The following is a 14,980-nucleotide window of genomic DNA, read 5'->3' on the forward strand; positions in this document are numbered from 1 at the left end:
AAAATACAAAAATATAGTAAGAACAATACCAATGAGAGCTATAAGTGATCTAAGTTGCTAATCCATCACTACATGCAGTTAATACAGTGCAGAGGCAGGCATTGTCTCCTCTAGTTTGTCAGAATCTAATAGGGAGGTGTCTTTATAATAAAGATCTGTAGGTTTTCTCTTGATTTGATTTATTTCCATATTAGTTTAATTCATTTTTAAATCATTCTAGCCTTAGAGCCTTTATAGAACTTTTTTTTTGCGGGGGTAGAGGAATGTGTGTGTAAAGAACACTGTTGCCTCTGCAAAGTTTATACATCCATTTACAAGATTTATTTAATTCTTAAAAATTTGTTTCTTCCCAATTCAGAATTATTTATATATTAAGATTTACATTGTTATAAGTATCATGGACTTATATTGTCTACCATACCCGTATTTACCACAAGATATGAAAGAATTCATTCTAATATGAATATAATTATGGTATTAATGCTGAGAGGGCTTTTGGCTCAGCTGTTTAGTAGTCTTAGATCTTTGAAGAAAAGGGGCCTCCACCATTCATTTATTCATTCCATTTATAAATATTTATTAGTATATTCCAACTACAATACTTACGTACTTTAAATAGGAACTTCATGTGATTTGTTTAAGAGCCTTCAAAGGAAAATCTCAAGTAAGTATCACTTATTAGAGTTAAAAAAAATTAAAATGTTTGAATACATTAAATTGAACACCTTAGATGGTCTTTTTCTTCTTTTTATTATGCAAAAGTTCAAATGCAGAAATAGAGAAAATAATATAATGAATCCCTTTGTACTTATCACTCATTTTCAGTAATTATCAGCATTTGCCATTCTTATTTATTCTCTTACTTCCTTTTTCTCTTCTCCCCTAATTCCTGGAACTTCTGTAATAGTTTGAGGTTAATCCCAAATATCATATCATATTATTTTTACCCATAAATACTTAGGTATGTGTTGCTAACGGAAAAGATTCTTTTTTAAACAACCACACAATTAACAAAATTAACCCCTTATGTAATCCATAATTTCAGTAAAGTCCCAGTCCTTAATAAGAGAAAGGAATTTTGCTTACTCAATCTTTTTTTTTAGTTTGTTGATACAAATGACATTTGATTATATAATAATATAGATAATTATGTCCATTATTTTCCAGACCCTTTTCCAAAAGCTTTACACCTAATATCTCATTCAAACCTTATTGTACCATGGAAGATAGTCATATTGGCCCCATTTTACTGATGAGGAAATGAGACACAGAGAGATTAAGCACTTGTTCTAGATAGAAATTTCTTCAATAGATTAGCTTTGATAATTAGTTTAGAAGAGTTCATTTGAGAATAGATATTTTGGCCACTCTTACTATTTTTAGATGCTTACTACGTTTCTTTTGACTTTTCCATTTTCATGTGCTTTTTTGATGCTTTGACCTCTTCAGCCCGTGCTTTTTGATGGTTAAGGAGGACAGATCATAGTAGCTGTCTTAAACTTCTGTGTTGTTTCAATTTCTGGGTGTCTTCCTTGAACTCCATGTTTCACTTTAATGTTTGAATCTTATTTGACCTTAGTTTTGTTAAGTTGCTTTTAGTTATAAAGTTGTAGATATAATAATAGATTATTTGTGTAATTGTTTATGTCAGGTAATATATAAAGTACTTAATGGTTTATGGCTTCAAGTAGGTGATAATTCTTGTATCATATGAAAAGCTTATACAGATTGATTAGAAAAACTAAATATGCCTTTCCCCAAGTGAATGAAGATTAGTAATAGGTAATTCACAAAAGAAAGAAATACAATTAGTCAGCCCTTTGTTCATTGCATATATCTTCCTGTCTGTTGGCTATTTTGAATGTTGTTAATTTCTTTAACATTTTTTTAAATTTCTTTTTATTGCTTCTAAATTTAGAAAGTTACTTTCCCCCAACACCTGCTAGGAACAGTTACATTGCTTTAGTGCTTTGGGAATTATGAATTAGTAACTTTCAGGAAAGCATTTATCTGTGTATATCAAGAAGCCTAAAATATAATTCTCTTTCTAGAATCCTAAAGAAATAATCAAAGATGCTCACAGTGACTTATATAAAAATGTTCATCACAGCATCATTTATACAGCAAAAAATTTGAAACAACCTGACTTTCTAACAATTGAAGTTACATTTAATTCTATACTATATGAAAGAATACTATATTTTGAGAAATGTTAATGACATAAAACTCAAATAAATATTTCATGAATATTCTTGTGGTTTTAGGTGTGTTTTCCAGCCCCAGATATCCTAGAAAAAGTGATAGAAAAGATATTCTTGAACTTTGATACCTTTAGAACAGTACATTATAACTTCTAAACCTTCTTTTGTCTGTTGGATTCAGTGACTTAAACTTACCTAATGATTTCGAGCTGCCGACTTTGCGTCACTGTTATTTTCTCTGTGAGCTAAAAGAAGGAAAATCGGCTGCTGTAATAGATGTCTGTCTGCCTCACTGGTTGTCTGATAAAGAATTGAATTAAATCTCCTTCAGGCTCATGTTCTGAGATCAGCTGAGTTATGTCTAGACTTCACGATAAGATTATGAGCTCCTAAAGAGTTTGTCTTTGCATATCCATTTACTTAGCACAGTGACCTGGCACAAATTCAGTCCTGTATAAATATTTATTGCAGAAATGAGTGAGTTTTCTCATTTGAATGTTCAGAGAACTAAGTATCATATGGTAAAGTTTGAGGGAAAGAAAACATAATCTGGTAACATTGCTCATTGGCTAGTATGTTTTGAATTTTAGTGTGTAAGGGACTTCCCAAGTGCTTAACTCAGTCTTTGGGTCCAGGCTCCAAAAATTATTATCCAGAAGTGGGTCTGAGAGTATGGTCATGCTACATCTGTATTATTGGCAGGCACCCTGGGAGTTCTGAGGCAGGTAGGATAAGGACCTAGGAGAAGCACTGTTTGGGTTCTATTTCTGCACATTCCAATATTTCCATAAAAACCAAGCTTTTACCACCTGTTTTAAAGCTTGGAGAATGCCAGAGGACACCCTGTCATCCTCTGTTAAACATCTGTTAGAGATTATTTTTGTGTTCTCTGCCTTCTCCTGTACATCTCTAAACGTTATTGCTTTAGAGAATAAGGAGAAGCAGACCCACGAAAGTGGTTCTGTTCTGGTAGAATAGTTGCTTATAATCTTACAGATCTCTTTTAAGTTGACATCATTTTAAGCATGATATAATCGTAATTTACTAATAATCTCTAATTGACTGAATTGAGACTAGAATTCATAGCTTTTGGTTTCTAACCCTGATCATATTTTTTTGAATTTATTTATAGGTAAATCCCATTACATTTTCGTAGAAAACTAAAAACTTTTTCAAACTCACAACTATATGCTACCTGAGTTCTAGATCTAAAATTTTTAAGGTATTGTTTTGCTATGTCGTATCTTCTTTTTATTTACAAAAATTTTTTTGTTTTAGATGTTTTTGGTATATAAGTACAGCCCAGATTATACATATAGTAGCCAGATTTCTAGTGTGCTGAATGATAATTGTTTTTACTAAATTTGCAGATGGATTCAGTGACGAGAACAATGATGATCGAGTATTAAAATGCTGTCTTCAATACCAGGAATTATTCCCTAATTCTCTTGTTATTCTGTGCACGTGAGTTTCATGGTCATTTTCCTCTTTTTTTAAAAAGTAGCAAAAATTGGCCCTAACCTGTCTGGCTCAGTGGATAGTGTCAGCCTGTGGACTGAAGGGTTCTGGGTTTGATTCTGGTCAAAGGCACATGCCCAGGTTATGGGCTCGATCTCCAATGTGGGGCTTGCAGGAAGCAGCCAATCAGTGGTTCTGTCTCATCATTAATGTTTCTATCTCTCTCTCCCTCTCCCTTCCTCTCTGAAATCAATAAAAATATGTTTTTAAAAAGTAGCAGATTGTACCAAAGAATTTTTAAAAATCATACTGAATCTATCATACCAACAATTAAAATAATGTGTACTTTATAAGTCTGCCAGTAAGCATATTCAATTATATTTCATGTTCTTTTTTTGAATTTTATAAGGTTATTTGAGCCAAACTGATGACATATGCTGGGGACCAAGATTCCTCTTTTTTTTTTCTTATTGAGGTATAATTGACACATAGCATATTAGTTTCAGGTGTACAACAATGATTTGATATTTTTTATATTATTAAATGATCACCAAATTAACACATCCATCACCATGCATAGTTATAAAATATATTTTTTTCTTGTGATGAGGACTTTTAAGATCTATTCTCTTAGCAGTTTTTGAATATGCAGTACAGTATTATTAACTACATTCACCATGCTGTACTATCTCACAGTTTTGCTATGAAAGAAAGATTGAAATCTCAAGTAGATGAAGTTTCATTTCAATTTAATTTATTTATAATATTCAGAAAACTTTTGAAAAGCAGGAAAATATCAGTTTAATATCCCAATGAAATAGTTTAGAAATACGAATCTGATATTTTTTTGGTTATGAGGCAAGAAGGTTAATTAATTGGTACATGAGAAAGGGGTCATTTATGTTGTAGTTGTGTCCTTGGTGCCTGGATTGGAGTCCTGGACCTACCACTTATCAGCTTTGTGACTTTGGAAGGTTGCTTAACTTAATTTCCTCTGTGTAAAATAGAGAGAGAAGAATACCTGCCTCATGAGGTTATTGTATTTAATCACATAATATATATGAAGGACTTAGTGCCTAGTATATAGTGTGATCTCAGAGGTTTTTTCCCCTTCTCTCTTCTTCCTCGCTTTCCTCCATTCTCAACTAATATTTTCATAACTTAGCTCTGAGTTATGAAACTATGATAATGCTAACCAAGATTGCATTCATCATGTATTTTAAAGGCTCTGGGAAGCATTTATTGCAGTCTGTTGAGGTCTTGCTTCCAGGCATATACTCTGTTTAGCTCAAATAAACTTTTATAAAAATTCAAAAACAGAAGAGAGCGAAAAGGCTCTGAAAGAACTGAGAAGAACAGTTTTAACTTCCTGTTTTAGTCTGAATTTTAATCACTGCAAAACAGAGTTTTTACAGTTTCAAGATCATGCCTAAATTCTCTGAAATGGAGTGATTATGGAAATGAATGGCTCTAAGATTTTTCTTGTAATGGGGCTTGGTCAATTATTATTTTAGCTCTCTTTAGCTCTCTTTTGGTGTTAAAGGAAACATCACAGATTTCTATCTCTAGGTTTTAAATTATTTGGTTTTTTAAAATCTACAACATTTCATCTCAGAGTTTGTTGAAGGCTGAAATAGAATTATTAATATGCTAATTATTTTGAATTTAGATTAGCTAAATTTGAGCACTCAATACGTAATAATTATTCTCTAAAGCTCATATGATGTGATTCTATTGTGTGTTAATTCTTTTATTTTCTTTACTTAAAAAAAATTGGTTTCTTGTTAATATATATGCTGAGAATTACAAACCTCTCATTAAACCCTGTGTATTTTGAGTTGCCAGGTGAGTGATTTATCTTATAAAAAAGTAAAAAATAAAGTATTTTTTTCTCTTTAACCAACCTTAGGGATGATAGAAATTTAAGAAACAAAGGCCTAATAAGTGGTGTGAAGTCACTCAGTAAAGAAGAATTGAGTACAGAGTTCTTAAATTTGTCTCTGAACACAGTTACATGTCATCAGCCTTGTGTATCTAAGCAACAATTGAAAACAGGTAATATTAGTATGAATAACTAGAAATGTATCTTATTTTATATACTAAGATTATTGATAACAGTTGTAATTACGTAGAAAATTTTTATCTTGTACATTTAAAATAATATTGGAATATTTGTTTACATAGATGTTAGAGATGAATGAAAATCGTAATGGTAATACAAAAGAAAACATAACAGTATTGCCTTCTACATATACTTTTACAAATTAACTTGAATGTTTATTGTTCACACACAGTTTACATATTTATAATTATTTTGTGCATACTATTTTATAACTTGCAGAGTATACTTTTTAAATTAATAATGGCTTTGGGACATATTCATTTGAAGTAGAAATATTTAGTTTTATTTATTTTTAAAAAATATATTTTTATTGATTTCAGAGAGGAAGGGAGAGAGAGAGAGAGAGAGAGAGAGCGAGAAACATCAATGATGAGAGAATCATTGATCAGCTGCCTCCTGCACGACCCTCATTGGGGATGGAGCCCACAACCGAGGCATGTGGCCTGACTGGGAATCGAACTGTGACCTCCTGGTTCATAGATTGATGCTCAACCACTGAGCCACGCCGGCTGGGCTTTAGTTCCTTTTTAAAATTAGCTTCATATTCATAAACTTCTATTATTACTGTAAAAACTCAATAATAGAAAAACTTGGCTCTAGTACTAGTTCTTTTTAAATTAATAGTTAAGAAAGCTAAAGGCTTTTTTTCCCCCTGACCAAAATAATCTCTTTTTCCCCAGAATAATCTCTTTTATAATAGTGTGATATGTGATGGAGTATTATATTAAGCCTGACATAATTTAAAAACACATACTACCTTTTCCTTCTGTAGGGAAAATAATTATTGAAATCTCTAATATTGTCTATACTTTTATATAAAATGGTACAAAAATTCATATATACATTTGCTACTTATTTGACCTTTCTGATAGTAAAATTTCTTTAGTCATAATATTCAAAATAGCATTTAGAAGGAATAACAGGACATGTTAGTTTATAGTTTTTTGGGGGTACCATGCTTTTATTTTGCCCATTATGTTACTGTTATTTTAAATACTTAATTTGTGTTTGTAGAGATAAGCCAGTTAATATTTTGAATTTTACAATAAATTATGGTTGTTTTGGGTATCAATTAAATGATATAAATTAAAATAATGAAACTCATTTTAAAAGGGTTGGGCATAAAGGTAGTTAAATCAGAGATTTTGGTCCTTTCAAAATAGTTTATTGACGTGAGTTTCAATTGGAAGGATATACTATTTTTTGGAAGAAAACACATTTTGACCCATACTTCTTAATTTTCTATTGTATATAGAATCAAAGCATTCTCATGATTTTTCTTTTTGAAAATATTAAAATCAAAATTATAGTTAAAATATCACACACATTTCTTTTCTTTTGTTTAATCCTCACCTGAGGACATTTTCATTGATTTTTAGAGAGAAGGGAAGAGAGGGAGGGAGGGAGATAGAAAGAGAGAGAGAAACATTGACCAATTGCCTTCCGAATGCACCCCAGCCGGGGCCAGGGATCAAACCCAAAACTTAGGTATGTACCCCAACTGGGAATCGAACCCGTGACACTGTATGGATGATGCTCCAAACAACTGAACCACACTGGCCCTGACCACACATATTTCCTAAATTTTTATTTCAGTGACACTATTTAGTTGTCTTTTGTCAAAAATATAAAGCATTTGCTAATATAACATGGTTTATGTTGAATCAAAAACAACTATACTAGAGATACGTTTCTAAATACTGATTTTAAAATAAAGTATTGGTTCCAACCCTTGTAGCTCAGTGGTTGAGCGTCAACCTATGAACCAGGAGGTCATAGTGAGATTCCTGTCATGCCCCGGTTGCAGGCTCAATCCTAGTAGAAGGTGTGCAGGAGGCAGCAGATCAAGGATTCTTTCTCATCATTGATATTTATTTATTTTTAATTCTCACCTGAGGATATTTTTCCACTGATTTTTAGAGAGAGAGAGAGAAATATCGATGTGAGAGAAACACATGGATTGCTTGCCTCCTTCATGAGCCCCGGCCAGGGCCCGGGCTGGAAGAAGCCTGCAACTGTAGTACGTGTCCTTCATTGGAATCAAACCCAGGACCCTTTGGTCCGCAGGCCAACGTTCTGTCCACTGAGTCAAACCGGCCAGGGCTCATCATTGATGTTTCTCTCTCTCTCTCCCTTCTTCTCTGAAATCAATAAAAATATATTTTAAAAAAATTATTAGTTTGTTTTATAGGTAATTAAAATACTAATTATATACATAAAATGCTTATTATTATGGCCAAATACTAACTACATATGTAAAATATTTACTGTTAGTGTCCTAAAAAAAAGCTTATAATTGTTTTAAAGAGCAAACACCTTTGGGAAAGAGTAATGAGGAAGAATCTGCAAATTCTGGACTGCTCATTCTGCTTGAAGGCATAGTAGCTGATCTTGAAAAATCTCTTGGAACAGCCTTATCTTCAATATTAGAAACAGAAATGAAAATTGCTTTTGGAAACCTCTGGATGGAGGTAATTATTTTTACTCTATCAGTTGAAAAGTTCTTTTTTATTGCTAGATTGGTTACCTTATTTTAAGAAATAGTTCTTGGTAAGCTTTATAGTAATAATGTATATCACATTATATTTTTTCTTGAAGTTGTTTTTTAATATATATTTTATTGATTTTTTACAGAGAGGAAGGGGAGGGGTAGAGAGTTAGAAACATCGATGAGAGAGAAACATCGATCAGCTGCCTCCTGCACACCTCCTACTGGGGATGTGCCCGCAACCAAGGTACATGCCCTTGACCAGAATCGAACCTGGGATCCTTCAGTCCGCAGGCCGACGCTCTATCCACTGAGCCAAACCAGTTAGGGCTCTTGAAGTTTTTGAAATAACATTTTGAAAATTAAATGATAGACATTTCCAAAAGTTTAGGACTACTAATATATTTTATTAGTCATTTTTTTTTTTATTCACTCATTTTATTTTATTTATTTATTTATTTATTTATTAATTTTACCCCTTTATTTTCTTTTTTCTTTTTTTTAAATTTTATTAAATCTTTATTGTTCAGATTACATTTGTTCCTCTTTTTTTCCCCATAACTCCCCTCCTCCCAGTTCACTCCCCACCCACTGTCCTCATCCATAGGTGCACGATTTTTGTCCAGTCTCTTCCAGCATCTCCCATTCCCCTTTCCCCCCCAAGAATAGTCAGTCCATTCCCTTTCTATGTCCCTGATTCATTGTAATCACCAATTCATTCTGTACATCAGATTATTTATTCACTTCTTAGATTCACTTGTTGATAGATGCATGTTTGTTGTTCACAATTTGTATCTTTACCTTTTTCTTCTTCCTCTTCTTAAAGGATACCTTTCAGCATTTCGTATAATACTGGTTTAGTGGTGATGAAGTCCTTTAGCTTTTCCTTATCTGTGAAGCTCTTTATCTGACCTTCAATTCTGAATGATAGCTTTGCTGGATAAAGTACTCTTGGTTGTAGGTTCTTGGTATTCAGTACTATGAATATTTCTTGCCATTCCTTTCTGGCCTGCAAAGTTTCTGTTGAGAAATCAGCTGACAGTCGTATGGGTATTCCCTTGTAGGTAACTAACTGTTTTTCTCTTGCTGCTTTTAAGATTCTCTCTTTGTCTTTTGCTCTTGGCATTTTAATGATGATGTGTCTTGGTGTGGTCCTCTTTGGATTCCTTTTGTTTGGGGTTCTCTGCGCTTCTTGGACCTGTAAGTCCATTTCTTTCACCAGGTGGGGGAAGTTTTCTGCCATTATTTCTTCAAATAGGTTTTCAATATCTTGCTGTCTCTCATCTTCTGGCACCTCTATTATTCTGATATTAGTGTGCTTGAAGGTGTCCCAGAGGCTCCTTACACTATCTTCGTATTTTCGGATTCTTTTTTCATTTTGCTTTTCCGGTTGGGTGTTTTTTGCTTCTTCGCATTTCAAATCTTTGACTTGATTCTTGTGCTCCTCTGGTCTGCTATTGGGTATAATATTCTTTATTTCAGTCCGTGTATGCTTAATTTCTAGTTTCTTTATCGTAGCATCGAGGGTCTCATTAGTTTTCGTGAGGCTCTCAACAAGTTTATTGCAAGCCCTCAAAATTCCGTTTTTTAGTTCCATATCCTCCATTTCTGTCATGTTTTTTTGTCTCCGCATTTTTTATGCTTTCTTGGTGCACCCCCTTGTGGTCTTTGTGCGCAGTCTTGTTCTAGTTAAGCCTTGATTATTGTAGTTAATACTAGAGGGATTTGCCCACCAGGCCGACTGGCTGTGAGAATCACCTGTGTCTGCCCGGGAAAACTTCTGTCCTCTGGGGAGGTGCTAATCTAGCCTTTGCCTGAGGCGATCCAGCAAATGGCTCTGCGCAGGGCTTGGGCGGGGCGGGCCTCACGGGATCAGCAGAGTGGGCGGAGGGAGCAGTTATGGCTGCTCTCAGTCCTGTTCCCAGAGGCTCTGCTTCACAGAACCCCGGCAGCTGCTGCAAACTTCGGAGAGAAAGCTGCCCTTAGGTTCCACCTGATGCCGGACAATCCCGCTTCTCCCGTCTGAGTCTGAGTCCCTAGAGACTCACCTGGATCTGGAGCCCAAAGTCTGAGACTCACTCCCAACATAAAACGACAACCGCGCCCTCAGCCACCAGCCCGCTTTTCGCGCACACCTCCGCACCTTTAAATTTTCCACACTGCGCCTCCTCTGAGCCTCGGGACGCTGCTGTCTTTCCTTCTAGTTGAAGAGTCTCTCCTCAGCCAGCTTTCCTGTGGTTCTGGGTGATGTCCGTTCCGTCTTTTAGTTGTATTTTTGAAGTGGTTGTTTGCGGCAGCAGTCTCCGGTGTTTACCTATGCCGCCATCTTTCCCCTCTCTTATTAGTCATTTTTTTAGTGAACAAATATTTATTGTGCATCTACTGTGTCAGACACTTTGCCCCCATGGAGCTTCAATTGTATTCAGAAAAACTTCTCTCATGTTAGTTTGAGTCAAAATGTCTTGTATACGGAATTCCCCTAAGTAAGATGTATTCAGAAAAAGAAAGGTATATTTTGGCTTATGTCACATAAATATGAGAATCGGTATAAATTTGATCATATTAGCAAGATATTTTGAATTTTCTTTAGATTTACATCTTTTCTCCAATCAGTAAAACACCACATTTGGCAATGGTGGCTTTTTTAGTTTAATGTTTGTTTGCTGTTCACATTTATAGCTAAGAGAAACATTAGTCTCCATCAATTGTAGATTGTGTCTATTCCAGATATTCGGTGAGATACTAATACTAGTATTTGCTTATAACGTGTTTGCTCTTGATTATATTATCAAAATTCGGAAGAATGATAAGAATATTCTAGAACAGTTTACTTAAAGTGGATATTTCATAATAGAATCTAAGACAGTAATTTTATATGAAGGACATGCTGACATTTTGTAGTACTAAATGATCAATCTTCTTTATAATCATCTTTGTCAGAGTATAGCAGGTGTCAATTATAATTGACAACTTTTTCCTATAAGAATTTTTTCACCGGTTACATGAAACTAATTAGATTGGATTCCTCAGAAATGACCATGTTAAAAAGTAGATTGTTGACCTTTGCTAATTAAAATTATGCTTCTCATTAAAACTATGTTTTCTTTTTGCACACGTAGTTTCTGAAACTATAAGGATTAATATCGATATCAGTTTTACAAAGGAATTTGTAATGGAATCATTTTAAGATTATGCTTGGCTTTGAATAACACATCTTTTAGTTTAAAAGGAATTCTACTAGAGGGATTTTCTCAGAAATATATATTGGTATTCCTGAATAGGTATAGTTGACCCTTGAACAACTTGGGGTTTTGAAGTTATGACCACTCATGCAGTTGAAAATCCACATGTAACTTTTGACTCCCTAAAAACTTAACTACTAATAGCCTACTGTTGACCAGAAGCCTTACTGAGAACATAAACAGTCAACTAACAAGTAATTTGTATGTTACATGTATTATATACTGTATTCTTGCAATAGAGTAAGTTGAAGAAAAGAAAATATTAAGAAAATCATGAAGAAGAGAAAATACATTTACAGTACTATACGTATTTATTGAAAAAACTGCGCATAAACTGGACCTGCATAGTTCTAACCTGTGTTGTTCAAGGGTAAACTGTACTTTTTTAAATAATAGGAATAATAAATAAATCAGTATATGCTGATTTTTTCTAAATACTTTTTAGATGCTGTACTTGAAACCACCGTGGACTCTAATGCATTTACTACAATGCTTTAAAAAACATTGGTTGGCTGTCTTTGGATTAATTATGGAAAATAACTTGCTTTTAACCGTTGAGAGCTTATATGACAGTCTCTGTAAAGGTATGAATCTTTTATTTTGTTTTCAGCAGTGTTAAAGTGGGACTAGCAGATATAGTCCGTGGAATGTGAAGATAAGTTAATAAAAATTTCGTCAATTAATTCTTAATTGCTTATACTTCTCCTATCTAAAGGGAATTTGTGGCAGCTGGATGCATGGAGCTGCCACAAATTGCTTTCCCGATTAAAGGTGGAGAGGTTGATGGGAGCATGGCAAGTGGTGGGGCTTTGGCCTTCAACCCCAGCTTTAGTGAAGCAGCTTTCTTTTATCTGTTTATATATGGAGATGCCATGTAGGCACAATTTGCTGGACATGACTTCAAAGCAGTTTTACAAGATATATATATAGCAAAATGTTTTTTCATATCTTTTACTAGTGGCATAATTTAGTTGGTTCTATCAAAAGAGAGAGTCCATAAACCAGGTGTGACCTTGAACAAGATTTAGTTTCAGAAATATGGGGTATTGAGTTACTAGCCTCCATTTGTCTGTTTTTTCCAGGGGTGGGCAGTGTTTTGCGCTTGCATGCAGCTTAGAGGTAGTAGGCAGCAGCTCTCGTTAGCAATAGGGAAAGAAGTGAAGACATGGTAACTGTTTCTTTTGCTAAAACATCATTTTTAGAATTCTTAAGTGCATTATTTATTGATCCTTGCTCTAGAACAGCGTTTCTCAACCTATGGGTTCCGACCCCTTTGGGTCGCCTAAGACCATCCTGCATATCAGATATTTACATTACGATTCATAACAGTAGCAACATTACAGTTATGAAGTAGCAACAAAAATAATTTTATGGTTGGGTCACAACATGAGGAACTGTATTTAAAGGGCCAGAGGTTGAGAACCACTGTTCTAGAAGAATCTGATGCCTAATGTTTACTAACTTGTGAAGAATCCTATATAATAAAAGGGTAATATGCAAATTGACCCTAACAGCAGAATGACTGGTCACTATGATGCGCAGTAATCACCAGGGGGCAGATGCTCAACGCAGGAGCTGCCCCCTGGTGGTCAGTGCACTCCCACAAGGGGAACTCCGCTCAGCCACAAGCTTAAGCCACAGTTGGACATCGCCCGATGGCTCCCGGGCTGCCAGAGGGATGTCTTGACTGCCAGCTTAGGCCTGAACCCCCCGGGGAGCAGGCCTAAGCCACCAGGTGGACATCCCCCGATGGGTCCGAGACTGGGAGAGGGCGCAGGCCGGGCTGAGGGACCATCCCTCCAAGTGCATGAATTCTCATGCCTTGGGCTTCTTGTATTAAATAGAATGGTAAAAGTACCTTCTGCTCTAAGATAATTTTGAGTAAGAGAATAGCAGATTTTGTTTACTATCTTTAATAGTATCCTCACTATTGAATATCCCATCTAATAAAAGAGTAATATGCAAATTGATCATCACTCCAACACAACATGGCCACCCCCATATAGTCAAAGATAGCTGCCCCCATGTGGACACAAGATGGCCACCACAAGATGGCTAGCAGGGGAGGGCAGTTGGGTGGGACCCAGGCCTGCAGGGGAGAACAGTTAGGGGTGACCAGGCTGGCAGGGGAGGGCAGTTAGGGGTGACCAGGCTGGCAGGGGACGGCAGTTAGGGGCAATCGGGCTGGCAGGGGACGGCAGTTGGTGGGACCGGGCCGGCAGGGGAGCAGTTAGGCGTCAATCAGGCTGGCAGGGGAGTGGTTAGGGGGTGATTAGGCTGGAAGGCAGAAGTGGTTAGGGGCAATCAGGCAGGAAGGCGAGCATTTGGGAGTTCTGGATTGTGAAAGGGATGTCCGACTGCCCGTTTAGGCCCGATCCCAGTGGCCTAAACGGGCAGTCGGACATCCCTCGAGGGGTCCCAGATTGGAGAGGGTGCTGGCTGGGCTGATGGATACACACTCCCGTGCACGAATTTCGTGCACTGGGCCTCTAGTACATATATATTTAACTTAAGTATACCAAACAGGAATCCTTAGATCAATGTATAGAAAATTGTGTGGAAAATGACTAGTAGCTTTTTCTGACTTATTAACCATATTAACTTTGTCTTAAATAATTATTGTTCTTACATAAGCATTAAACTATTTCAATCACATAGATTTCTTTTTATGTTGTGTTTAAGTACTGACTCTATCACTGTTATTTCTCTTTTGCTCATAATCTTCATAAAGAATTTTTTAAGACAGAAATAAAGTGATTAATTCAAGGATATAAGCCCTAATGAACATAGACTAGAGTGGAGAAGCACCCTTAGAAAAAGTTGTGCCCAGTTTCTCCTCCTCAGGAGTTTCCTAGGTTCATGGAATCTCCATTCTGTCCTGTGTGTAGCATTTCTCCCATCTCTCTTTTCCCACAGGAATTTAAACTAGTCATTGACTTTAAAAATAATTGAAAGTGTTTTGTAAGGAAATATACTATTTGTTTGGTAAAAGGAAAGCTAGAAGCTTGGCTATTACCATCACATTAGATTAGAATTTCTGAATATTCTGTAATTATTAAAATTTATCTTTAATTTTCATTTGACCTTTCAGTATTTTACAAACAAATACTTGCTCTATAAATGATACAGGGAGATTCTTTATTTTTTTAACTCATAGTGCCAGTGCTGGTTTTTCTGAATATAACAGTCGCTGAAACTGAACATTAAATAAAACACATTGTAAAATGGTTATTTTGAATGCCTTTGAAAATTGTTAGTATGAGGGGTGGGAACAGCTGGGGAGAGATTGATGGGGGAAAAAGGAGACACGTAATACTTTACACAATAAAGAATTAAAGGAATTTGAAAAGAAAAAAATATTAAAGAAAAATCGTTAGTAGCATTTTATCTTAATAATGGAAAAATTCTTTTTATTTTGAGTTTTGTTGACATCAGAAAGTTACTTAATCTCATTATTTGTAACTTTTTA

General features: G+C 35.2%; 1 protein-coding gene across 2 annotated transcripts in view; it reads left to right on the forward strand.

Moving 5' to 3' along the window:
* SWT1 (SWT1 RNA endoribonuclease homolog) overlaps window positions 1-14,980 on the forward strand; it is a 60,203-nt gene that overhangs the window by 16,262 nt on the left and 28,961 nt on the right. For both annotated transcript variants that reach the window (XM_070396037.1, XM_070396039.1), the window contains exons 10-13: window positions 3,572-3,665; window positions 5,569-5,714; window positions 8,089-8,252; window positions 11,957-12,095. In XM_070396037.1, the coding sequence (XP_070252138.1) occupies window positions 3,572-3,665; window positions 5,569-5,714; window positions 8,089-8,252; window positions 11,957-12,095 (543 nt within the window). The remainder of the gene's footprint in view (window positions 1-3,571; window positions 3,666-5,568; window positions 5,715-8,088; window positions 8,253-11,956; window positions 12,096-14,980) is intronic.

The sequence above is a fragment of the Myotis yumanensis genome, unplaced genomic scaffold (assembly GCF_028538775.1).
Source record: "Myotis yumanensis isolate MYYU_CA2020_CCGP unplaced genomic scaffold, mMyoYum1.0.hap1 SCAF_17, whole genome shotgun sequence".
NCBI lineage: Eukaryota > Metazoa > Chordata > Mammalia > Chiroptera > Vespertilionidae > Myotis > Myotis yumanensis.